Source organism: Ambystoma mexicanum, chromosome 1p, assembly GCF_040938575.1.
Source record: "Ambystoma mexicanum isolate Mex_15411 chromosome 1p, UKY_AmexF1_1, whole genome shotgun sequence".
Classification (NCBI taxonomy): Eukaryota; Metazoa; Chordata; class Amphibia; order Caudata; family Ambystomatidae; genus Ambystoma; species Ambystoma mexicanum.
This window is the reverse complement of record NC_090921.1, coordinates 942,764,899-942,791,962: the sequence shown is the minus strand read 5'-3', so window position 1 is coordinate 942,791,962 and position 27,064 is coordinate 942,764,899. Positions and strand designations below refer to the sequence as shown.

General features: G+C 45.8%; 1 protein-coding gene across 1 annotated transcript in view; it reads left to right on the top strand.

Moving 5' to 3' along the window:
• Positions 1–1,527: 1,527 nt before the first annotated feature.
• The window catches only part of CMTM4 (CKLF like MARVEL transmembrane domain containing 4), a 659,789-nt gene continuing 634,252 nt past the window's right edge, over positions 1,528–27,064 (top strand). Inside the window, exon 1 of the mRNA XM_069653104.1 lies at positions 1,528–1,830. Within this exon, the coding sequence (XP_069509205.1) occupies positions 1,642–1,830 (189 nt within the window). The 5' untranslated portion in view covers positions 1,528–1,641. The remainder of the gene's footprint in view (positions 1,831–27,064) is intronic.

Sequence of the window (27,064 nt, the reverse complement as noted above, 5' to 3'; positions counted from 1 at the left end):
CCCACACCAAGATAACACATGCCACCCTCTAGACCAACAGATGGCCTATACCTGTTCCAGACTGATACCAAGTGCCCCATCCCTCCCCCCAGACTCAGACCAATGTGCCCCATCCCTCCCATCAAACCAATACCAATGTTCCCCATCCACTCCCTCCAGACCTACACCAAGATGCCCCCATCCACTCCCTCCAGACCCACACCAAGATGCCCAATCCCACCCTGCAGATGCACCTAGATGTCCCCATCCCACACCTAGATGACCCATGCCACCCCAGACCAACAGATGCCCCATACCTGTTCCAGACCAACTCCATGTGCCCCCATCCATCCACTGCAGACCCCACCAAGATGCCTCCATCTCTCCCTCCACACAGCAAGATGTCCCCATCCTGCCCTCCAGACTCACACCTAGATGGCCCATTCCTCCTGCCAGACTCACACCATGCCCCCATACCTCCTGGCAGACCCACAAAAATATGCCCCATACCTCCTGCCAGACCCACACCAATATGCCGCCATCCCTCCCCCAGACCCAGACCAATGTGCCCCATCCCTCCCCCAGACCCAGACCAATGTGCCCCCATCCCTCCGCTCAGACACACACCAATGTGCCCCCATCCGTCTGCCCAGACACAGACCAATGGCCCCATCCCTCCCATCAAACCCGCACCAATGTGCCCCTATCGCTCGAGACCCACACCAGAGTGCCCCTATCCCTTCAGACCCACACCAGGGTGCCCCTATCCCTCCAGACCCACACCAGCATGCCCCTATCCAACCATTCAGACCCCACCAAGTTGCCCCATCACTTCCTCTAGATCAAACCCATAATGCCTCATCCATAGCTCTCAACTCACACGCTTTTGGCGGGTGTCACCCGCCTTGTAAAGAGCGGACTCACCCGCCAAGCCTCGTGCAGGCCCATTCATTTCAATGGGCCTCTCACCCGCCAAAAACAAAATCGGGTGTTTTCACCCACTTTTGCACTCAAATGGTTGAGAGCTATGGCCTCATCCTCCCTCTACATATCAAGATGCTCCATCCCCCTTGCAGACCCACACCAAGAGGCCCATGTGCCTCTCCCGAACCACACGCAGATACCCCCACAGCCGTACCTTTCACGTTGAATGGATGAACATGATTTTTAAAGTAAACGTAATTTCCCGCTTCCGTTTTCATCCGGTGTCTTGCAAGAACGTTCACAGTATCCGAAAGAAAATTCCAATTGTAATCCCAGCCACCCAAGAGCACACAGATCTCTGCAGCTCTTGCAGCCAGAGCCTTCCCGGTTCCCGCTCACAAAAAACACAACGAGGGACAAGACGAAGTGGGACGCTCCATCGGGCGTCTTGCGGAAACGTTCCCCGTATCGCGATTCGTGAATAAACTGCCTACCTCGATCTCAGCCAGCCAAGGGCACGCGCTGGCAAACCGAAGCCTTTACGCTTCCCGCTCACGGCAATTACAATGATGACGTCGAACGCTACGTGTATGGTAGGGAACGTGCCCAAAGTCACGTGGAGAAGGGTGGGCAGGGCGTTGCTATGGTACGTTTCGCGGATGGGAACTAGAGACTACCTATTTTGAGGGCGACCACCTCCATTTGGACACTTCTCGCCCCCCTTCGTTTACAGCCAAGATGAGAGGCACTAGTGAGGATGTGGATGGGTTTGATGGGGCAGCCTCTAGCACATCCATGATTGTGGGCGCCAGCAGTCCCTACCAGTCCACTACGGAGCCAGTTGTGCAGCACCACGGGCTGAGGGGCATCCGGTGCGACTTGGACTACATTCGGTCCCATTTAGGCATCCTCAAGGTCGTCGAAGTGGTAGGTAGTGTTCAGTCACGCGGTGTAGGTTGTTAGCATCGCTGCTGCACTCCTGGTCGCCACCCTGCATGAAACTGGCAGGCTGTAATCCCCGTGATGTTCCATTTCTGAACTCCTTCAAGGACTCGTATGAGTTGTTGAGAAGGAGGTCATCGTTTGTGCTGTGAATGTCTGATCATTGTCATTGGGGCGCCGCTTGGTTACCCTGTGCACTTCTCGACTGATGTAACGATTAGAAGTAATGTGAACGCAATCCATTATTTTGTTTAATTGTTACCACCTGTAAATAATGTTGATAATCGTAGTAAATGACATTGTTGACGCTTTCATCTGTCATTTGCATTTCGCTCATCGCAGCTGTTGCTTTCCCGTTTTGCTTGCACGGCAGCCAACTACTTTTTTGTTGGTGGATAAACTGCCAAGGGAAGGGGTTTAAGGGACGAAGAGGCAGTGGGAGGTGGACGTGTAGCATGTTGCATGTGAATGGAGTGTGGAATGTTGGTGTGAGTGATGTTGAGGTCAGTGGTGGAAGTGGAAAAAAGGAAGTAGTGGTACTCTAGCTACATCCAAAAAGGAAGCAGTGGGATGGTGGCAGAGGTCGGGCGAAGGAGTGGGGGTCGGGGAGAAATGAGGGAGGTGCGGGGCAAGTCAAGGCGTGACCTTTAGTTTCCAATCTACAATGGGTCCTGTTACTTTGTTGCCAGACTAGGCATTACCTGGAATAATAAACATGGTGCTAGAGTCGTCCCCGACATATATCAAAACAATGTATTCATAAATGAAAGTCTCTGAACTGCATGCAAATTAAACAAGATACTATTTGACACACGTATCTTTCGAAGATGTTTATTGGTGTAATCTGTAACACACAATTACGAACCTATTTTAAACATTTTGATTGGCATTACATTTTAACTGCATAGGGTTCTAACCAGTGTCATTAAGAAAAATGTAATTTCACTACATGAATAATACCGGAAGTTAATCCAGTTATGACGTGATGATTTGATGTTAGTTTTAAATTATTACTGTATAATTTTCTCTTAGTAAATACCTTTATGAATAAAGAAGAATGGTAACTGTAACTGTGTTAAACAGAAATGGAGTACAATGGGCAGGGCCAGACCTGTACCTTAAACTCATTACACGTTGTAGTTGCCAGTAATCGCTTCAATTGAATACAAGCATTGGCAAAGACAACGGTATGGCTTTTGTGTACCATGGGATAGATATTTGCTATGCACTGCCATAATTGTACTACTTGTCCGTAAGATGGCAACGGTTGAACATCGTGTGACTATCTAGACATGAAATGAGTGCCTGGTATATGTCTATGCAGAAGCTGTTGATTTTGTCAGTGCTTGTTTAAACAAGACCTCAGTGCAAGGAACAGATAGAAATCAAGTGGTTGAAGACACAATTATTTAATACTTTTTTTTATTACATCAGTAGCACATTTATTGCTGAAATAAAGGGACTACCTCTCAGCATACTACATGGAAATAACTGCCAGGTCAAAGTTTAACATAACTGCTTGATGGAGCCAGTTCAAAGAGATCTTGGGAGGATGGGTTTTGGGCAGCGAGAGCCAGGTAGTGGGTGGGAATGACCATAGGGATTAACATGGCCATTGGCAGTCAGGGTTAGTAAATAACTGAACATCCCCCTCAAGCTGTGTGTCCCTTCTCACTCGTCATTTCCCTTCTAACTTTACTCCAGTGCAAATGTTTTGGCTTATAGCCAAATTAAACAATAGACTGAAGTAAAAGCAAATCTCTCTGGTCAATTGCCCCACTGGTCCCTGGCTGCTTCGCTGCTCCTTGGATGCACTGGTGAGCCACTCTCCTCTGGTCCTTGGTTCTCATCTGAGTTGCTCCTTTGGTCTTTGGCTTCCTGGTGATTCACTGGCAAAAAACAACCGGAAGCAAAACAATTATTTTCTGTGTTGCTGCCTTAAGTGCACGTTGAAAGCCCCAAATTCCTACTCGTGCATAACTAGTCTATGCATTCCAATTCAACATTCATTGGAGACGATTTGGATAACCATAACCACTCCAAAAATCATTCTACCCCCCCTCCCTAAATGACAAATACATTGTGACACACAACCGATCCACTGAAAAACAAAGGTTGCACAATAAAACATATAATCCAAAGGCATGTATCTGCGCTCAATTTACCTGAATGCAGAACAAACAAGAACCGTAGCAACATAGAGCGGACATTAACCACTGCTCTAGACAGCTCACAAAATATCTAAAACGTACACTGCACAGAGAGCCCTGTCTTTCCAGATGTATACACATCAACGTTGTATCAAAGCAATCTTGCCATGATCTCTGCCCCTGCTACTTCATTAGCCCCATATCCCCCTCTTGCTGATCCTGAAGCTATTAGAAACTATGAAAATGGCAGATTGTGTGTTCTAAAGATGCAATAACATAACAGGTCAAAGCAAAGAGTTTAGCTCATTATCCTGTGGTGCCTTACTATGGATGTCCGAGCAACTTTGTTGACTGGCAGCAGCAACAGGGGAGAACATTTAATGTTGGTTCTTCCACAGTTCATTATACTAGAATCTCTGGTGCACAAACTGGCTAGTGAGACTTTATATCTGCCTGTGAAATCAAGTGGTATGGGATTGTGGGAGGGCCAGAGCAACAATAATGCAATTCTAGGCAACGGCCTTGGAGGCAACTAAGAGAAGAGCCTGAGTGACCATTTTGTCCTTTAAAATCAGTAGGATCACACCCTTGCAATGGGGCAGATGTAATCACTCATAAGCACTGCGATATTTGCAGTTATTTCAGCGTGAGCTTACATTATTTGCCCAGAATCACACACTTTGGCTAAAGAAAGAAGCGGGGATTTTAACCCACTCTGCAATTTAGGCACTTGGCCACATAACCTCCAATCTTTACTTGTTACAAATATTTAAGTTTTGGATGCGAAGGCCTACAGTAACACTGTCTTACTTGTAAAATATACAAATTGTATAGCAAGACACAATGGATACACGTTTTCAAACCTTTATTTATGAATTCAGTTGGGATGCTAGAATTCCTAACTTGCCCTAACTCTCTTATGAGAGTAATCTCGACCATAAAACAATAATAAATATGTCCAAGTCAGTCTGCTCAAAATAAAAAGGCCTATTCTAAGAAAACCTAACCTTGCCCTCCTTATCAAGATAACACATTTGTTAAGGAAACACAACAAGGAAAATAGTATGTCAAAAATAAATGTCAGAACGGCTTCAGCACCAACTCCCTTCCCCAGGTTCAACGTCACGGGTCTGGAGAGATTAATAAACCAAGATATGTGGATGGCACAGTTCTGCACACTTTGACTTACTGGTACAGTACAATCTTAGGCTTTTAACTCTTGGTAGTTCAATCACATCCTCAGGCTTCCACCGCCTTGCCTTCAATAATTAGTGGATATGCTTTAAATTTCTCACAGTTCTGCACAGGCTTCCCTCGGCCGTGCACAAGCCTGTCTTTTGTTGGGCTTCTACCCCACGTTTTCATCAATAAATCTTTCACTGTCGAAGACTTTCGAAACTGCATGGAATTTACATGGACCTCTGCATGACCTCTTCGACCTCTTTCCACATTCATTTAATTCACCATCTTTTCTTGTAGCAACAATGCCTCTTGGTAATTGTAGTTCTTATACTCGGCTTTTGCCCTCCTGGCATATTCCACAAGTTGCATATTTTGCTTTCTTCTTATTCAACTTTCTTTCCTTTTGATTTCCACTTCTAAAGTTCAAAACATTTCCCAGAGACTTTTGAATGTGCGACTTCATTGTGCAGGACCACTCTGTTACTTTGTTTTCCTTTTCCTCTAACAATTCTCCTCTTCATTTGTGTGTTATCGGCACACACGCAACTTTCAATCAGTCACTTTCTCTATAACATCAACCAGACTTTCGTTGCTCTCGATAACTCACTGGTTGTGACATATCTTTTTCCACGCACTTCAAGGCCGCTACCAGCGGCTCCTCAACTCTGCCGTTCCCCTGGGAGGGTCGCGGCCGTTTCCTGGCACCTAGTTTAAAAAAAGAAAGAAACCTTTTATTTAACTTGCACAGGATATAACATTACAAAACCACACAATTCCATAAGATGGATGGTGTGGAGAGGTAACGCATGCATCCAACATTGACTTCAGTACCTTTTTATATACATTATTTTATGCTACAATCACGTCATTTTCATTCACCAAGTATTGTTCGAAGCCTCCCCATATGTCTCTCGGCCTACTGGAAGGCGTGACCAAGCTAGCATATACTTCCTCTTTATAGTTCCCCTCCTCCCCAGGTCATGTCATCTGGCCAGTTCTCAATTGTGGGGGCCACTTTACTCTTCCATCTCATCAGGATAGCCCTCTTAGCCAATAGTAGACCAATATTTACCAACTTGAGCTTCAAAGGATTCAATTTGTACACACATCCCAGTATGCTTGTTGAGTGCTCCCATGTCATGGGTAGGTCTACCATCTCTTTGAGCCCTTTACACACCATGTCCCAATATTTCCGAGAATGCCTGACAGGACCACAACATATGCATTATATCCACCTCTCCCGCTCCGCATCAGGGGCATTTTCCATCCAAATTGGGGTATATTCTCCTGGGTAGGCTGGGGTCAGAGGCACTCTATTTAGAATCTTAAAGTGTATTAGCCTGTATGTAGAATTTAACAATATATGCTTTGTAAGTGTACATATTAGCAACCAATGTGTGTCAGTAAAAGTGTCTCACGGGCCCCTCTCCCAGTCCCCCTTAATGGCCAAAGTTTGTACCCCTCTAGCCGCATGTGCTAGCTTATATAGCGCTGAAGCAGACTTCTTTGTTGCATCTGAGGACAAAATGTAGTTGAGACACGGGTGGGAATCCGGCTCCCGGGGTAACTCTGACCACGTCGCAGCAACTGCCGAATGAAGGCGATAATACTGAAACTTCTGGAGAGGGTCATCCCCCATGTATGCTTTAGTCGTGTGCCAAGTTATAAACACCCCTTTGTGGAATAAGTTCCCCAAGTTCAGCGCGCGCACCCCCCCTCCTTCCCCTGCGTCAATGTGCTCCCTCGTGGGCCCCACGCAGGACGCATCCCAAACTGACATGGCCCGACTATAGAATACCGCTTTCCTGGGCTGCTTAACCAGTTTGGACCATGGTTGACACCGGGTCCAGTTAATTAACGTGACCCCTTGTGCCTATAGCAAGCTTATGTAGCAGTGTTGCCGTTGCTTTCCCCTGCCTTTCTAATCCAACATACAATGCGTGTGGACCATCCCCGACCCAATACACTGCATAATATGCCTGGGCGGCAAGGTAATACAGTTCAAAGTCTGGTGCTGCCAATCCTCCGAGTTCATACAGCAGTGTAAGGCGCTTCCAACTATCCTTATATGCCCCTTCCACACAAATAATGAACACGCTTGGGTGATTCTAGTGAAAAAGGCCCTACCCGGCCATAATGGGATATTGCTCAAGAGATAAGAGTTTGGGCAGTATAATCATCTTCACTAGGGTCACCTGTCTCATCGGGGAAATAGGGAGCCGGCTCCACGGTTGCAGCTTAGCACACGTCCCCGCAACCAAAGGATCATAATTGAGGGACTTGACAAGGGTTGCAGACCTAGCGATCACAACCCAAAGGTATATTATATGCTGATATGTCCATCTCAGACCGAACACATTCCTTGCTGTCCATTCCAGGCGTGCTGTCTGTTAGTGGGAAAACCTTGGACTTGGTACTATTCAGGCGTAGACCAGAGTATTTCCCAAACTCGTGAACCGTGGGTCCCTGACATGCATCATGATATCATCTGCAAAAAGGGTTATGAGTTCAACCTGCCCAGATATGTTAATGCCAGCGCAGACATATCGAGCCCTCATAAGATCTGCCAGGGGCTCAATCACCGACGCAAATAGCAATGGTGATTAACGCGCAACCCTGCCTGGTAGCCCATACCCCCTCGCCCCCGAATCTCCCCGCCAGCGCCAATATCGGTGAAAGCACACTCTGGCATATGGATGCGTAGATAACATTTGCACCCATTTAACAAAATTTGGTCCGAACCTATAATTGTTCAGAACCCTAAACAAGAAGGGCCAGTATACTGTGTCGATTGCTTTCTGCATGTCTAAGGACACAGCAACCCCTTCAAGATCCTGTGGTATCCTAGCCATAATATTATACATCTGATGAATATTGGACACCGTCTATCTCCCCAACACAAACCCGTCTGACCTTCATGCACCATATAGGGAGTTAGTGGATTACCTGGAAGGTTTCTTGTGTCTGCTCACTCGGCTCTGCTTTTCAAACACTCGCTGCTTCTTGAAAGCTTGGAAATCTTGCCTGGCTTATTCTGGATCCTCTCAATTGTTGATGAGCCCTTTGGCCTTCCAACTCCCAAAGCTGTTTCGCATCAGCCTAGGAAGAGCTGTTCCTTCAAGTACCCGTCCTCGCTCAAACTGTGCTTGTGTGCGCCACCTTTTTATTTTCACAAGGAGCCATAACAAGTGGCAGGTATACATTATTAGAGCTTCGTGCCTAATTCTACCTGGCCTCATTACAGGGGCAAGGCCAATGCAAGTCTGCGGAGGTAATCCTTCTGACCTCGTTCCTTGGTCCAGTACTTTTGTAAAAACAAAGTGGGGAGGAATTATGGGAGTTGTTTCCCATAAAATAAACAGGGATGGGGGTTAGAAGGGTTGTGGAAAAAGGGGATACCGAGTCTCGCCATTGGATGTTTCTCCCCCACTCCCTGAGGATCCCCAACCCAGGTTATACTCCCTTGCTTGTCAACCCCCAGGGTCGGGATCCAAAAGCGATGGCCTTTCCCTGGCCACCTGAGTAAGGGATCCCTGGTGACTAAGTTGTGAAACACCCTCTGGTTTTTCACATTATCAGCATGTAAATCCTTGTCAAAGGATATGAAACCCAGGGGAATGGATATAACTCTAATATGAGGTTGTGGGATTGGACTATGAATGTTGCATATTTATCCAAAAGAAAGATGTTGGCAGAATTTGCTTACAGATGTTCCCTTTTTATTCCTGCAGAAGTATTTGTTTCTTTTCCCTTCACTGAGTACATTCCTCATGTTGCTACGGTTTAACCCTCTTCCTTCTCTATTAATGATTGAGCCAGACCAGGAAAAGAACATGTTGAATTTGTGGAAACCATAGAAAATTTGAAAGCACTCGACACTTACTGAATGCATGTTCTATTTGATGAAATGCGATGCAAGTACTTGGGCAATTTTGCTGTTAATTGTGGCTGGTTCATCACGGACCAATTTTGGTCTTATTGTATCTCTGGCCGTCCTATTGTCCTTATGCACGTATGCAAGAGGATTGATGAAATAGTTATTGTATAATTGTGCTTGATATCGTAACTTACTTATGAATTCTATATTCTTATCCAGATGTATTTTTGTATGTATATGTGTATTTTTATTTTTCACTTGTATATGTTAAGTTATTTATTAACTATTGCCATGCTTAAATTACATTTTTTTTAAACGTAATCTTTATAGCAAAATGTTAAGCCACAATAATATCATTATAGCGTTATTTTCTGCACCCTGAATGGACAACTAAAAGTGTCAGAAAGCAAAATAATGAAAGCCTGCTAAATCTATTTATGCGCTGTACTTTCAGGGCTTTAAGGCACACAAATAAAGAAGTTGTGTAATTAACCCAGTTAGGTGAGGCAGATTCGTTGTTCTGCATGAATTTAAGATCGTTCTACTAGACATAAAAGGAAACTTTACTTTTTTTTTGCATGTCAAGCAGGAATCACGGGTATAAACAAATCTTCCAAAGGGTGCCTTATTGTTTTGCTCTCTTAAACTGTCAACGATTTGCAAGGTCACAGGTGCGATGCATGGGGTTTCAGTTGTGAATTTCCCATCTTGCACAAGCAAGGCTCTGCTGCTGATGACAAAAGAGACTTGTTGAGTTGGTTAAGGTGCTGACTGCAGAGCCACTGACGCCTCCTGTGTTTCTGGGCCGTGCGGTGACGTTAGAAATAGGCAGTGCTCGAGCCTCCCAGCCCAGTTGATTGTATTTTTGTTTATGAAGAAACAAAATGCGTCTTCGATGCATTTCTTGATCCTTTGAACAAGAGGTGCGCACTTAAAATACGAACTGGTGGCATAGCGTACCAATGATTTGTGACACTTCCACCTCTGTGTAATGTAAAGAGAGGTTTCAGGGAAAATATTAGAAACCACAGTTTACCTGGAGGATGGATGACCGAATGATTGTGTCTTACAATATCTATTCACTTCCACGTTTCTTTACTGCAACTACCAAAGAAGAATCTATACACTACCTTTTCTTGATACAGAGTCCATCGACGCAAACACTTTATTTGACCTTGCGCTTAGGTACCCAACGACCTTGCTATGAGGGGTCAGCCTCAATATTACACCCACCACCCTTGCAAAGCCCCAGGAATCAACCGAAATTTTAGTAGCTGTCAGGTGAAGATCAGAGTGTAGTATTCGAGTGGTGGTCATTATTTTGATCACTTAGTAGACACAATCCTCATTTACTGTCGGACAGTTTAAAGCCGGGGCTTTGATTGGAAGGTGGTACTGTACTATGAGGACGGCAGGTGTTCCTACACTCCAACGGCTTTGACGGTCCGTTGGACGGCTCCAAAGGTACAGCCACTACTGGAGGTCTGGCGGGAGTTCTGCTGGAACAGGCTCATAGTAAACTTCTACGGTTATCCAATTGTGCATCAGCACGTGGTACTCCATTTCATCCCGTCACCGAGAGTTGTTCTTTTTAAGCTCCACAAAACACTCTTAAAACTCGAGGGTGTAATTTCTCCTTCACTTCATATGTTTTCTTACTCATCAGTCAGTACAACTCCCCAATATACCAGATTTTCATCATTGCCAGACTCTGTTTAGGGATCCCACTACCTTTCACATGAGTCTCCAGGATTCTGGAAGGGGCACAGACCAGGTATACACCGCCACCTAAGTTCTGTACAACTGTGGTGCTGATACTTGTACTGCAGAAGTACCTGATTTCTGAGTGGCTGTGCCATTGTAGTGGTGGAGAGACTTTGAAGTGTTTCATCCAAAGGGGAGAGCCCAAGATCATTCAGTTGAATTCGCTGCTGCGAGGGCCTGGTTAGTCACTGGTGTGGGGGTAGTGTGTTTGGGCTAAGGAAGCGAGCAGTGGTATCAATGAATATGGTATGTTTGTACAATGCTGGATGCTGCAGGAAGGGTAGTATAAGGTGAAGAGAGATGACGATGTGAGGCGGTGAGGGGAGGGTAATCGGAATTGTTTAGCGAAAGAGAGCCTCTTGGTTCAAGATTATTGATCGAGTTTGTTTGCAGTATTTGGTTGTCTCTGTTGACAAAAGGTTCTTGACTTTCTATTTTTGTTTAAGGTAGACTGACCCAAATCAGTACATTCTCCCGTATCCAAGGGCTAAAGCGTTTTGTGTATTTCTCTGGCATGTTTATGAGGGTATCGTTAATTTTGAAGGGCACAGGTAGACTGACCTCGCATCACTTTTCCAGGTGTGCATACTGGTCTCATGCTGCCTTACCACTTACCTCTTGCGTGTTTTACTGGTATACCCAGGAGAGGCAAGTCAAAGGGATACTAGAATTCCAGCCCCTCCACTGTGCCCTGCTCGCTGCATGAATGGACTTGCAGAGATGGGTAGGATCTCACCTAGACCATGACTGAAGTACGGACCAGAGGCTTGGCACCGACCCCTGTGACTGGAGTGCCTCATTGTGATTAATTGACTACCCACACTTACAAGAGTCAACACAATCATAAAGGTAAAACAGACATATTTAAGAGAAATACCTCCTTTTGCTTTTTGTGGTAACGTGGCCTGAGGGAAGCCTATACTCTGAAGAAGGGTGTGAATGTGGAACAGTAGCAACCCAAACAGCAAAGTAGAACGGTCCAAAATAAAGGAATGTCCCGTCAAGGTTCTATAAAAATATATATACTTTAAATGCACCATGTACAATACACTACAAAAACCTACCCCTGTAGAAAGAACAAAGAATATGCAAGATGAATCACTCTGCGAAATGAGATAAGGGGGAGAAAAGGCAATAAAAAACACAATGTTCGAAAAGGATTTGTTCTTGAATTGCAAAGGGGATTGTGACCTAGCCAGTCTCTAGGATCCAAAATGGGCAAAGGGGGCAGTTACTGAGCAGTAATACCTTTCGCAGTGTCTTGGTGGTTCGACAACGGCGAGCCAGGCATCTCGGCGCTGTTCGGTGGTACATGTCACTTTGAGATGCGGCAGTCGTGGTGGTCCAGCAGCAAGCAGATGTCGCAACTGGGTCGAACTGCAATAATGCTGCAGTTTGAAGTGGGCTTGAGTGATCTGGATCGGGGTTGTTACTAGGTCTGGTTTGACGATGGATGGGCTGATAACAGGGTGCAGAGACGAGCTAGTTTGGTACGGGAGCCCAAAGGATGTGGTTCGGGAAGAACACCAGGGTCAGGTCAGTCATCAGCGATGAAGAGGCTGGTGGTTGAAACAGCGGTTTGAGCAATGCAAGTGCAGTGGTACTTCCCTGTTCTAGTCGAGGCAATGAGCTGCAGCTGGAACTGTGCAGCTGCAAACTGGTTTGAACGGGCAGAGCTGTGTTTCGAGTGTTGTACAGTGCCAAAGGAGGCAGGCCCTATTGGTTTGAGCAGAGTGGTTCCCTTCTTTTCTATCAAATCGGACCCAACAAGTTAAAATGGGAGCCTCCTGTTGCAACTCCTTGCCTGTTCTCTTTGGCATTCCTTAGGGCTCCTCCCTCTCTCTGTTACTATTCAATATCTATATCCGGCCACTATTAAACATTTTTTCACATTTTAATCTAAGTTACCATTCGTATGCTGACCATACGCAAATCTACATCAGGCTTAAAAATCCCCCGGAAACAATCAACCAAGTACTCGCCTGTGTCTGACAGATAAAAAAAATTGGAGCTTGGACAGTAAGCTGCAACTAATCCCCTCTAAGACTGAGGTTATCATATTTGGGCCAAGAAATCTGTTGACTGATTTACATTCTTGTGTCCAGCCCTATTTGAAGTACCTACCTCCTTTTGTGCCAGAGTTAAAAACCTCACTGCATTTGCCTATCGAATTTAGGTTGTAATCTATAGGTCAGTGAAATTGTATAGTTCAAACTTGAACTGCTGCAGCCCATTCTCTCCCCCCCCCCCCGTCATCACAGAAAGATTGTCCAGCTATTGTTTGAACTCTTGTTGTCTCCAACTGGATTATTGTAATGCCCTTCTTATGGGTATTGCAACTGGCCAATTGCACCGTCGTCTTAACGTCACTCAAAATGTGGCCGTCAGACTCCTTTACAGCCTTCCCAGAACTAGATCTATAATCCCATGTTCATAAGAGCCTCCATTGGCTCCCAGTACAACAGAGGATCCCTTAAGATCCTCTGTTTTTAAGTGTGTCCATGGTTTAACCCCTAGCTATCTTGCCTTCAAAATCCACTGTCCAACCTGCTCACTTAGATCTGCGGGTCAAAATCTCCTGGCCATACCCCCCCTCTCCTTTCGTACATCTTGGAGATGGATGCCTTTCCATATATGGACCCCCGAGCCTGGAACTTGCTGCCCGTTGATCTCTGGACAATCCATTTCCTATCTATATTCAGAAAGAAGCTCAAAATGTATATTTTTCAATAACCTGTCATTCTGCTTTCTGACTATACTGTTCCTCCTGTTCGCCATATTGTCATCTGTGCCTAGTTGCAGCTTCTGCCTGGCTCCCTTTGTGGATTTGTGCATTACAAATAATCAAATCAAGCAGGGTCGCACACGCTCGAATCACGGCTTGCAGTGGTTCGACAGAGAAGTTGCAGCAATCCTGGCTGTCTTGTCTCTCTGGAGCTATAAGTTCCATTCCAGGGTCTCGAGGACCACATTAGTCCCTTTCTCGGGCTCCCAAACACTGGGGAGGCGGTACACCCCTTCAGGAGTACTTCAGCAGTTCTTCAGCATGGTGAGGTCCTGGCAGAGATGCAAGTCTTAATCCAGCAGCAGAGATCAACCCTGATGGTCCCTGGGGATGGTTAGGGGACAGAGCTTGCCTCTGCCTAGGAACACCTGCCTTCACCTCATAACTGGAGGATTTTAGAAGGGCCTGCTCTCCAAACAGGGTCCAACGAAATCTTCTTGAAAGTTTGAAGCCCAGAGATGATTCTAAGAAGTGGTGGCAGACCCTTTCTTTTAAAGGCAAACGTCTACGGGTGACTGGGCAAAAGCAAACCTGCTTTAGTGGTCCAATCCCTGTCCTCGGAAGAAGTGGACTTGTCCTTCTGACCTCACACCAAGTGCTTTGTGCTACAAGAAGTGGAGGGTACAGGAAGGAAAGACAGAGGCAGAGAGAAACAAGATGGTGGAACCTTCCTCCAACTGTAAGGAGCTCCCTCTGTCTACAGTAACCCTGCCCCCTTCCCTTCTCATTAGAATCAAATGCCCCTTTGGTATGCATCACACTGGTGTGAGGCGACCACTTTTTTGAATGGATGTGTCCTTTGATTCCTGTTCCCATGACAGCTTCCTGTGGAGTGGCTGGTCTCTGACGAGTGTTGCATGTCCTCACAAAGTAAACAGAGGCAACCCCCAGGGCTGCAGTCCTGCCGACTGGAGGGAATACACATAACCGTCCCACAGCTGAACTGGGATCACATGGCTGATGTATGTGTGATATCAAATGAATGTAGCATCGATAACTATGAAAGATGCTGGCCACCATACCCTAAACTCAGGTAGGGCTTATGTTTACACTTTAACGGGCCACCCGGACATGCTCTGTAGTGACTTGACTGTCACTGCAGCTTTCAAGAGGGCACCTGTGACCTCTGGACTTCCTATGTGCTACTGGAGAGCAGGTGCTGGAGATCAACATACTCATCCAGCAGGGCACAGGGGTACGCCATGCTCTTGGCATGGTGCTTATGAAAGGGGAATCTGATGAGCGGATTACCCTTTGTGAGATGGAATTACCTGAATCATTTTATGAATTAATACAAATAAAATAATAGTGTCCTTCCACTCCCTTGCTAGGCCGTAATTCCTCACACCCCTTGTGAGGAATTGCCACAAGGAGCTAGCCAATAACATTCTGTTCCCTATAGCATGGTTCCAGTTAAATGTGTGGGACGATTTTTCTCTATGCACAGCAGACGCAACGGACATGATTCACAAAGCGTTTTTCAGTGTAAAAATCCCATTGAAAATGCTTTGTGTAGCAGGCCCAATGTCTTTGGACTTTTGGCCTCCTCTACGCTAATACTTCTGTCCTTCAGTTTTGTCATCGGAGTGTGGAGTTGTGCTGCAGGCTTCAGTCCATCCTGACTGTGTCTTGTTTCCTATTGTTCAATGGCTAACTGCATCCAGAGCCGCCCCAGAGACTTGCGCGGTTCTGCAGCTATTGCGGAATGCTTTCTCTGCAAAAGCTGTGTGTTTGCTGCGTTCAGACTTCCAGCTGCCCCTTACCTGTACAAAAGTCTTTCCACTTGTGCTACTCTGATTCCATCCGTGTTGTTTGTCATGGACATTGAAGAAATCGTCAGCATACCCTCGCCTGCTTGTCTATTACAAAAACATTAAACAGATGTATTTTTCTAGCCGATTTACAGAGAGAGTGTGTGTGTGTGTATGTAGTTGACTTTGGGAACCTTTGGCGTGATTTCTGATGGTGGTAATTCTGACAGCAGATTTAACTTTTTTAAAAGAAATAATACTGTTTCAGACATTGCACCTTTTAACCCCAATAATGCCACTGCGGGAGTTACTTGGAATGTATTTTGTGACAACTGAAAGTGTGCACGCGTTGAGTTTGCTCTTCAGACTCTGCAGGTATCGAAATTAAGATTGGGTAGGGAGGAGTAAAAAGCATCTCCTGGGTGTTAAAAGCAGCTCCTGGGTATCTATCATTAACCAGTGACCAGGAGCTACCACTGGGGAATGAGGAGCTAGTACATACAATTCTGCCAATCTAACTTCCGCGTAAAATGCGAACATGCAATTTTGTCCATGATGTTATGACACCTTATGCGTTAATCTTGTATAGATTTTCCCAAACGCACAGAGTCAATTCCCATAAGTGTTTGCCTGCCATCAGTTGGCCTGGGGAACCAGAATTAGCTCCTGGTTGCTGTCAAGCTAACCAAGCTCTTATCGGCTACATGATGGAGCTAAATAGCTCCCACCTCCCTTCAATTTCACCCCTGCTCTGTTCCCAGAAAGAAGAGCACAACCAGTGTTTCACAGCAGCTTTCTGTTTCACATCCGGACATGACTTATTACCCCAGCAACAGCTTGACACAATAGGTTTGTGAGTAGCCAGGTCTGTTCTTGAAGGAGGGCACAGTGACATCACCAACAGGGTTGTCTAGGGATGAGAAAATAAAATGTCTGAACCCGGAGAGGGTTGGAAGGTTGCAATGAGAAGTCATTAGTGAGGGTTGCTGTACCAGAAGGCAAGTGCCCATTGCAAAACCTGTGACAGCGGCCTTCTCCTTATGCAGTGCTCGGGGCGGGGGGAGGGAGGGCTCCCTTGTAGTGCAGGAAGGCGTCCCCTACCACATACTACCAACCTTCCACCAGTGAATGTCATGGACCCTGATCCTCAAGGGGGAGCCTTCCAGGCTTAGCCTGGGCAGGGCCTCTGGTGTATGTCCATCACCCATGAGTGACGTGGCCACTCTTGGGCTGATGATAGAAAATGAAAATGCTAACTGCCAGGACTTTAGCCTGGTAATATGGTCCTTTTGTAAATGTAGTGAATGGTGACTTAGACTGGAAAACGTAATAATCCCCAGTGTTGTATTCTCTAGGACAGTCCACTGCGTCCCCCCCCCCCCCGAATGCAATTGTGCCCATTACCTTCTTCCTCCCAAAGGCCTACTCACTATAGTTCTCACCATTTTCCACATGGGATTGCATTTGCGGCTGCTTACCTTTCTTTCCTCGAAGCCAGTCTGCCCAAATTCCACACACGGATCCAAGCATGCTTGAATCTGTCCTGTTATAAAACCAGTCTGTGTTAACCTCCTACCGATCTAATGTGATGTTTATGGTTGAATATTGCCAAAAGATGACTAGGCAAGAGTGTAACCCTATTATCAAAAGTAGAAACACATGAGTAATGAACACGTTTTTACCTTGTCCGTGTGTGTGTGATTGTTTATTTAGCTGTGTCCTTATTAAAGATTTTGAAGTACATAGCTGTTCATTTCTAATTCATTCTACTTTAAGGGTCCCTTTCTGCCCAATGGGACGGGGAAGGAAGGCATGCAAGCGTTTATATGTTCAAGGCACTATAACTAAGAATGGCACCGGGAAATAGCTTAGTGGGTTAAGGGTGTAGGTATATAGCGCTTCCTCTACCATATATAGGGTACATAGGAATGCTCTGTCTGTGGACCCTAGATGGCGGAGGGCACCGTTTCACATCTGTCTTGTTGAATGTCTTCCACCACAACATGACCTCGGCGTGTAGTGGATTGTCGCACCTCCATTACTGGTGACGAACGCGTAGCTTTCAGTGGTCGTATGGTTCACATTCTATGCACTGCTGTCCAGCAAATCCGGAAGTGTCATCCGGCAGAAGGGAGAAAAAAAATGAAATGATCAACCAAAGCCGCAACAGGGATTTGGCCTCTGTTATGCTTATTATTTATTCATCCATGCATTCAACATGCATAGATTGAGCTCCATTGTGTAGTCAAGATACCAATAACTTGTCGTATGGTTTGGCGGTGCCCAAAATTGGAAAGATATTAGACTAAGTTTCTGGGCTTCATTTATAAAGTGACTTAGCCGCAAAAGTTGTGTTTGCAAGTCAGTCAAGGCAGAATATAACCACAGCATTGCTACTTTTAAGGTTTTGTTCATCCAGACTAGCATTATCCGCTGATGCACTGATTAAATATTGGTGACTTATCCAGAATGAACACTGATAAGGTTGTGAGAATGGCAATTGACATCACAGCCTGCAAAGTCACTGCCATTCAGTTGCCAAGTTGTTCCACCCAAAAAGTCGGATTTATTCCACCCAAAAAGTCGGATTTATTCCTCTATCAATAGGAACACGAGTGATATTCAAGCCACCATCAAAAATCCATGCAACTTCATTGTTAAAATATGGGATCTATGTCCTGAGTTAAATTAGTATTTTTCTTCCACCTGTTAAAATGGCTCCCCTTTATACAAGTGCCATTCAGATTAACTGAGACTCTAGAGCTAGGGGGAGCGGCTTGTACGCAGGGGAGGAATTGCACCAAGAAGTATGCCTGTTTTACCAAACTCTGCTGAAGATGAGATGGTATCCGTCCTCTCCACCTTTCTTAGTGTTGTGGGTGGTAATTGGAAAATAGTATCTCCCTAAGATCCAGTACAGAAGGCCTACCAATGGCAGAGGGATTTGCTGATTTCCTTGTGAAGCTTGCCCAAAAACTTAAGCTGATGTTGTCCGATGGCTTTCTGCTGTCATTTTGTTACACTGTCTGCAGGAAAAAAGACCCTACATGGCATCTTTGCATTTCATGCTATGCAGTTTGAAACCAGAAAGAATAACTTTGAAGAACTGTTGGAAGCGTTATTACGTATCTGAGAAATGTTTTATTTTTCAAAATGAACGTTTTTCATAAGATTACTCGAATTGTAACCAAACTGTAAACCTTTAAAAAAAAATATTGAAATGGGATGTTACTATTTGAATGAAAACTTAATCGCAATCCTTGGTGTCAAGTTTTCTGGGCGTTCGGATCCAAATAACTTTTCAGTTTTAAGAAACTGAAGGCTCTTGAAAGTATTTATCATCCTCCTTTTCTTCTGGTGCTTCATAGACTTTTATTGAAAGCAATCATGGACAAAAGTAAGGTACATAGGAAACAATAGTGCTTGTATACTGCAATATCCCCAGCAATGTCGCTTTTTCATTAAATAAACCATGCAATAATGCCAATACCTCTGACGCTAAAAGAAAATATTAATGTGAGTAGAATGGGACATTTTATGGAGATTACGTGGCTAGATATATCCAGAAATCATTTTAAATATTGATTGGTGCTATTTAAAAAATAAAATTAAAAAAAAGCCTAAAAAATGTTTTTTTAAACCTGTGAACCTGGAAAAAAATAAACGTACAAACTTGCTACGGTTATTGTCTTGAAACATAGTTACATTTTACATGTGAAATATAATTCTGAATAATTGGCTGCGCAAACACTTAATCACGATTGACTGGTGTATGTCACAGGCAGCCCTACAAATAAGGGGTGTATTGGCCACGTGTTCTCCCTAAAAATAGGCAAATACTCTGGAAAAATAAAAATGAGTAAAAATACTCCCAACAAAAATGGGAAATAGACACATAGGAGCATGTCCACCTTCTTTCAGCCACACCGCTCCATGGTTATGTTTGCATCAGTAGTACACATGGTGTCACAGGAAGAAGCTTTAATATATTGTGACTGCCTGGTCCGAAGACTTACAAATTTACCTTTTAATGTGCATGAATAACTTGGCGCAAAGTTCACAGTTAAAACATAGTTTTACACGCTAATTAAATACTCCAACTGGGAACGGAAATTACAATTTTACTCACTACAAATAGTTGTACTTCTACTTTAAAAAAAAATAGGGAGTAAAATACTCCTACATCAAAATGTGGAGCACTGGTCACAGGTCTCCAAACTTCTTTGTAAAAAGTGCTATGTCTGATGAGTACAAATTATTCTGAGCTGCTAGCTAAGAAATACATCCATCCTCCTGGTCCTTTTTAAAAATCTTTGGCATCCCCTAGCATAACTCCTAAGTTAAATCTAAAGGCATGAAGTGTTTGATTTTGCTATTCTCTGCCTTGCTAGGGACTTTATTTTTTAAAGCCGAAATTATTATTTTTTTGTGCAATTCGCAAACAATATAAACGTATTCTTATTGTGAAATGTAGCTGCTTAAGATTAATAAATCTTTGATCAGCAGCGAACTCTGTTTTAAATTCTAAAAATCGGCAAAAATGTGGTTTTGTAGTTGCTTAGCCATGCATTATCATAGTTCAGTTTATTTATTACATTTAGAGTGGTGCACCAACCTTTTGGGCATCAGGGCGCTAGTTACAGAAAGTGTGCAAGGATATTTTTCGTACATGTTACAACATACAGGTGGTTCTAGAAAGAGACATAAACGGGCACAGTCACACCTCATGGTACGGGGGGCTGCACCATGTATGCCTAATATGCAAAGACAAAAATCAGGTAGATGCACAGACTGGGAAAGCCACGCCTCATGGTACGGAAGGCTACATCAAGTGTGCAGATATGCTGAGCCACAATCGAGTACAGTATGTGAGGCTGCACCTGGAGAGGAAAGTGCTGCTACCAAGCAGGTAAGTCTCATGGGTAAGGTACAGTGATTGCTGATGAGGTATCGTGGTGCAATAATACAGTAGCAGGATACATGAGTACATAATGAGGACAACTCAGGGAAGGCATATGAGGCAAGGACATTAGGCATAACCCTGCGTGTTCTATACTTAGTACAGTAAGATGAGAGTGGGGGAGGTCAGGCAGGAGAAAGGGAGTGTAGGAGTACGTCTTATACAACCTCAGTTTGTATTTGTTTTATTTATATAGCGCAGACCAGGCCCAAGGGCAACCAGGCGCATATCTTAAAAGAACGTTACAGGCATGACATATAGTTACAGTGGTTACAATAAAATTGTGAACAAAATAAAATTGACGTTACAATTCAAGGTAGCAAACAGAGCAGTAGTGAAGCAGCAAAGCAGAACAGGGAGCCAGTGGGCCAGTCATGATCAGAAAAACGGTTGTTAGTGAGATGTGACTAGCCAGAGCTTGACTTTGTGTTTAAATAGGTTGAATGAAGGTAGGGTTCTGATGGAGAGAGGTACGCTGTTCCAAAGCTTGGCCGCCAGGACTGGGAAGCTGGCGCCCCCAGCAGATTGGAGCTTGAATCTAGGGATTGCAAGACCATGGGATTGTGCAGATCTGAGTACTCGCGATGGGATATGCTGTGTAAATCGTGAGGCAAGGTACGTTGGGGCCTGATGGTTTACGCATTTGTATGTGAGGGCTAGTGCTTTAAGTGAGATTCTATGGGCGACTGAAAGCCAGTTGAGGTTCTTCCTGGTTTCTGAGATGTGAGCAGAGCGAGGGATATGAGGCACATTTGAAGGATGCATAAGCAGGCGAAACGAACACACATGCTTAAAAGTATGCAGGTGTAAGTGGAAATGATATTCGACAGTCCCGGTGCGCCGCACCCCAGTACTGGGATCATTGTCAGCCATTGGAGATAAGACAGAGCAGAGTGTGGTGGCACAGTATGTTGAGTGTGCAATCAATTGCATAGTGAATAGTAGTAGGCATCTTGGAAGGGTGCACAATAAACCAGAGGCTTATGCGAAAGTATTAACATATTTGATGGGTTATTTAAGCAAGTTCTGTAAAAGCTGCACCCAGGTGGCTTGTGGCTACGTTGGATACGAGAGGCAAGTCTAATAGTTAATGTTGGTGGAATGCATTGGGAGCCTTACCTTTTGTAGCAGATGTGCGAAGGTCCAAGAGTGAGACCGGCATTGCAATGGATACGGCGATTGACCTACATGAGGTCCAGGAGAAGATAGAGCTTTGATCGTAGCTAATGCCGGCAACAGGGCAGACCAAAGTCTCTTTTTGCATGTATCTTGAACACTGTTGCTTTTTTGCTATAGGTCAATAACCCTCTCAGTTCGGGTTAAAATGTATAAATATTGCACAGACGAAATGTAACTGGTGATGGTCATACTACAAACGGACACACACTGACGACGCACATTTACCGACCTATAAAGGGTAAGCTGGAATGTCCGGGGCCAAGGTCACCCAGTGACAGCCCGTAAGGTGGAGGCATATGCAAATCGGCAGCGGGCACAGATCCTATACTTACAGGAGACACCTCTCCAAGAGTACCAAGTGCTAAATTCTCCCCTGGCTGAGGTGAGCATCGCTAATACATCTCTAATTCCACCAAGGCCAGGGGCGTTCTGATCCTGATACATAAATCCCTCCCATACACCATTACACATCCGAGGCAGACGACCATGGTAGATATGTGCTGGTACACGGTAGAATGGGCACAGCAGAAGTGTTGCTGTTAAATATTTACAGCCCCAATATAGATGACCCCCCCCCCCACCACCTTCTATGACCTGATATTTCAGAAATGCGCGGCATACCCCACGGCGCAAATACTCTGTGGGGGCGATTTCAATACCATCCTCTATCAACCTGGATCGCACTTCACTCACCCCCAGACCCCTGTCTAATGCAGCCTGCACACTACACACGCACATTGCTGACCTGTCCTTGAGGGATGCCTGGGGGTCTCTGCATCGGGCACATAGGTCTTATACGTTTTATTCCTCTGTGCGCGATATGCACTCCCAGATAGACCCATGGCTGCTGTCTGGCACTGCAATGGCCTGGGTGACTGGGGCTCAGATTCTCCATAGAACACTGTCAGATCACTTTCCTGTGTTACTCACCTTAGACGTCCCTGAAGGCGAACCTCAAAGGACACAATGGTGCTTTAAACCTGCCTCCCTCCTAGATCCGGTATTTAAACTGAACATAGCCCAACATATCTCAGACTATTACGATAACGACAAAGGCTCAGTCGCTCAACAAAGCACCTTATGGCAAGCGTTCAGTCTACATGAGGGGGATATCAATGTCCTCTGAATTCGGGGAGCTGCAGCATGACATCAGGCAGGAACCTAAGAGAAGCGAGGAGGTCATAGCTCGCTTACAGGCGGAATACCTCACTGATCCAACACCCCAGGTCACCTCTGAGATCAAAACACAGCTGGACCGCTTCCGGGAAGCTGCAGACAGAGAGCTTTGTTACTTTGACAAGCCCATGGCAGCGCGCAAATACGGTGAACAGGACAGGCCGGCAGACTTGTGGCACGTCTAGTGCACACCAAAAAGGGTAGCGTAACTATCCCATGTATCGCCAGGCAAGATGGGGAGGTGGTCACTGGCACAGACAAGGTTGGGGGCATTCTACGAGTTCTACAGCAGCCTATATTCACCCCAGAGCGAAGCCACAAAAAAAGAGATTGACAACTGCCTGACCGCTATACCGACTACATTACTGCCGGAGGGATCTCGCAACGCACTAGAAACCTCTATTACAATAGATGAAATCAAGGCCGCGATAAAGGACCTCCCGGGGGGGGGGAGGCACTGGGTTCTGCTGGATTCGGTGCAGGGTTCTAGAGTTCACGGAAACACTGGCCCCCGCCTCTTGGTGGTGTGGACCGAAGCTCAAGATACTGGCATTCTCCCCGAATCCATGCGTGAAGCTGTCGTAACTCTGCTTTTAAAGTCAGGGAAGCCCCCTGAGGACTGCAGATCATTCCGCCCGTTATCACTCATAAATATCGACGCCAAGATTTTCGCCAAAGTCTTGGTGTCGTGACTTAAGCCAGTGATGCCCTATATGGTCCATGAGGATCAAGCGGGTTTCGTATTAGGCAGATCGACCGCATCCAACATATGTCGACTTTACAATGAACTAGCCGGGTTATCTCTGGATATGAGGAAGGCCATCGACACAGTGTATTGGCCGTTCTTGTCTAGGATGCTCCAGAACTACGGCTTTGGCCCTAATTCTATCACATGAGTATGTCTCCTAAATGCACAGCCACATGCTAGGCTATTGGTAAATGGTACGCTATCAGAGGTGTTGAAGCTGGAAGGAGGGACCAGGCAGGGCTGCTCGCTCACTCAGTTACTATTAGCCCTTGTAATCGAACCTCTAGCTGACTTTGAGGATGCAGCATTCTACAGTGGGCATCCCCATGGCTGGGCGAGTAGAATTGATCACTCTATATGCCAACGGCATTCTGTTATATGTCAGAAACCCGCAGAGAACTAGAGGTGGTCCAGGTATTCGGGAGGTACTCAGGCTTGCAGCTGAATGTTACCCAGTCTGAAATGTTCCTACTAACGGATGGCATGACTCTTCCGAGAGATCTATGCGGTCTGCGTTGGGCGCCCCAGCAAATTAAATACCTGGGTGTGGAAGTGGCACAGACTTCAGGCTTAGTGCGTGCCCTCAATTATGAAACGCTGACCACAGCCCTATGTACTAAACTTGATCGGTGTAACCAGCTCCCTATCTCACTTATGAGCCTGGCAGCTTTAGTCAAAATGACAATTCTTCCCAAAGTATTCTACCTCTTCGGCACAATACCACTGTGGCCGGGCAGATCCTTCTGCCTGCTCCGCCTTTGTGTGGAGTAGTAACGTGCGGGCCAGCTGGCGTCGTATCACTCAGACATATGAAGGGGAGGGGGCCTTTCGGCAACTGACTTCGAGGTATACAACCTGGCAGCGTAAGAACACTACGCTATACACTGAGTCGCGATGGCACCACAAGCCTCGTTCACTGAATTAGAAACGCAAGGGAGGCCCAGGGCCTCATTGCTGCATGGGATAGCGACTGGGAAATGGGGGAGTGGTGACCACTTGAACCCGAGGCTGGCTACACAGCAAGCATGGGCGAAACTGACATAACATATCCAGGGCACGGCACAGTACTGTACAGCCCCTACATGCTGATCTGGGACTCCCCTTACCTGACCCTACAGCAGACACTGCACTATCCACATACTGGGGGAAGGCGGGTTTCACACAGCTAGGAGATGTGTATCATGAGGGTACATTTAGATCATGAGATGAGGTTAAACTACAGGTTACCGACACTCCACTCTGGAAATTGCAATATCTGAGACTCAAGTCGGCAATTGCGTCGACATGGGAAGGGTTCCTGTATGAGCCAAAATCACATCCCTGCCTCAATTACATAGCCTCCACAGGGACAACCAAGAAAACTGTCTCGGGTCTCTATAAAATAGCGCTTGAAACAAGGAGGGTGCAACTGCCGGACATTAAGGGGGAGTGGGAGAAGGACCTGGGGTTCAGCTTCTCAGATGTGCACTGGACACAACTATGTCATCTCACGAAGCGGGTGTCTTTCCAGGTTCCGATTGATACCATTTTTAAGATAATTATTAGGGTACACCTCACCCCCACGCGGATAAGGGGGATGTAGCCAACGAGCACTGGAACGTGTCCCAGATGCGGAGGACCTGAGGTAGATTTGGTACATATGTTGTGGTCATGCGGGAAACTCTGTTAGATCATGGCTCCCAGACCAGTATTCAATCTGTAAATTGGGATCAAACTATATGTATATTGGGATGTACACTCAAAATGAATGCAGTGAATCATAGACTTGTGAACATTGGGCTTCTTCTGGCTAAGTGTGTCATCTTGATGAGGTGTAAGAGTGAATTCTCCCCCCACCCCATCCCCCCCTCCCCATACACACAGTGGAGGACTGGATACATGATATGGTGTGGGCAAATGATCAAGAAGGAGCCTACTCCCCCGCACCAATAGACCGGCATACGGGGGGGGGGCTTCCGCCAATACCCAAATGACAGATCTGATGCCTTCAGCAGCGAAGATGAAGTGTTGTGAGGGTTTATTGTAAGATGTCCACGATCGGCACACCATATGTCATCTGTGTGTCTGTGAAACCATTATGATCTTCAACAATGCTTACTGTGCAGCTTAAATAAAGTGAATAAAAAATCAATAACCCTTTCAGACCAAGATAGTAATATGGGTTTTATTGCTACTTGTACAGGTCTAGGGGTGGTTTCCTAAGACTATCCTTCATCCTAAGGGCCTATCACCAACTGGAAGTTCACTGTTTGCCCAGCACAGATTCCCACAACACTCATGCAAACACACAACCACTTTCTTTTACACATACCTTTTTTCCACCCAGTCTCCAGCTGTGCTCCACCTCCCCATGCACAAGAAGCAAGGAGGGAAGTTGGCTATCACATTCCCTCCCTTAAGTCAAAATATGCACGCCCCTTAGATATGAGGAGAGCGTCTACATGGACACCCTCATAGCATCCTTTGGTCCGAGGTCCCTACTGCCATATAGAGGCTGCAGGGTAAGAAGCCCTGCGCCACTCCTTGTGGGATGTAACCCATCGTAAGGTATGCATGACCTCTGTACCTGCAAGAACTATGTGAATTCATCCACAACATTACACAGTAGCCCTGTGTATGAAAGTCAATATTCAGTGATGGCCTGTGAATAATTGGAGCGGCTTTGTCCCAATGCCCATCGCCTCATCACCCTATCTTCCTCATCCCTGTCCTGACAAAGTGAGTTATCACCTTTGCTTGACAGACCTCTAATGGCAAGCAATAAGAACATTTTTTTTTTATTTTGTAATTCCTCTCCACTTCTCTGGGATACAAACATTCATCTCTGGTTGTTTTTTTCTCAGAGAAGACATTTGCTGGTAAGTACTAATTTTGTGTGCTTTTGTAAGGCGCTTATACATTAAGGAATTGTTTTTCAAAGCGCCCACAGGGCAAAGGGGAGGGAATATGGGAACAAAGAATAAACAGATGATCAGGGAAGGGATGCTCCTACTAGGCTTTGTGAGCATTCAGAACGTGCAAGTGCAGGGAGAGAGATGGGGAGGGTCAGGGAGGAGGGTAAATGCTAGAGTATGGCCTGCTCCGCCCTAACGTGTCTCTAAGATTGGTGCCTGTCTTAGAAGGCAGGGGCTAGAATTTAGGGGTGTGGCGCTACCTCATTATGTACCCTGCATATAGCACAGGGGCAGCACAAGACGTCCTGTGAATTGGCAATGGCACTAACCCGGGGGGTGGGAGGGTAGCTTCCCACTTTGCATTGGACCGGGCAGACAAGCGGTGACCAGTGTAATGGGGCATCATGCTCCAAGTCAGCAGAAAATAACTTTTAGTAAGGGACACACCCTTACCTTGTCGATCCTCCCTGCCTAATCCCTACCATCAACTTAATTTGCCCCAACATTGATTATTTTCATTGGTCTTCGTACCTGCAAACCCGCAGCACTACTGTTGCACTCCCTTTTCCCCTTTGGCTATTTTTTGTTATTATTCGGGTATTTATTGAGCACGGACCAAGATTTGGGAAGCAATAAAGCCCTTGAGGGGGACTTGCACGGTGAGGGAAGCAGAGGTACAAGGGAGCAAGGAGCGAACAATACGAGAGGGGGAGGGTGGCCAATTGGGCAGCAATGGATCCACAAGCAACTAGT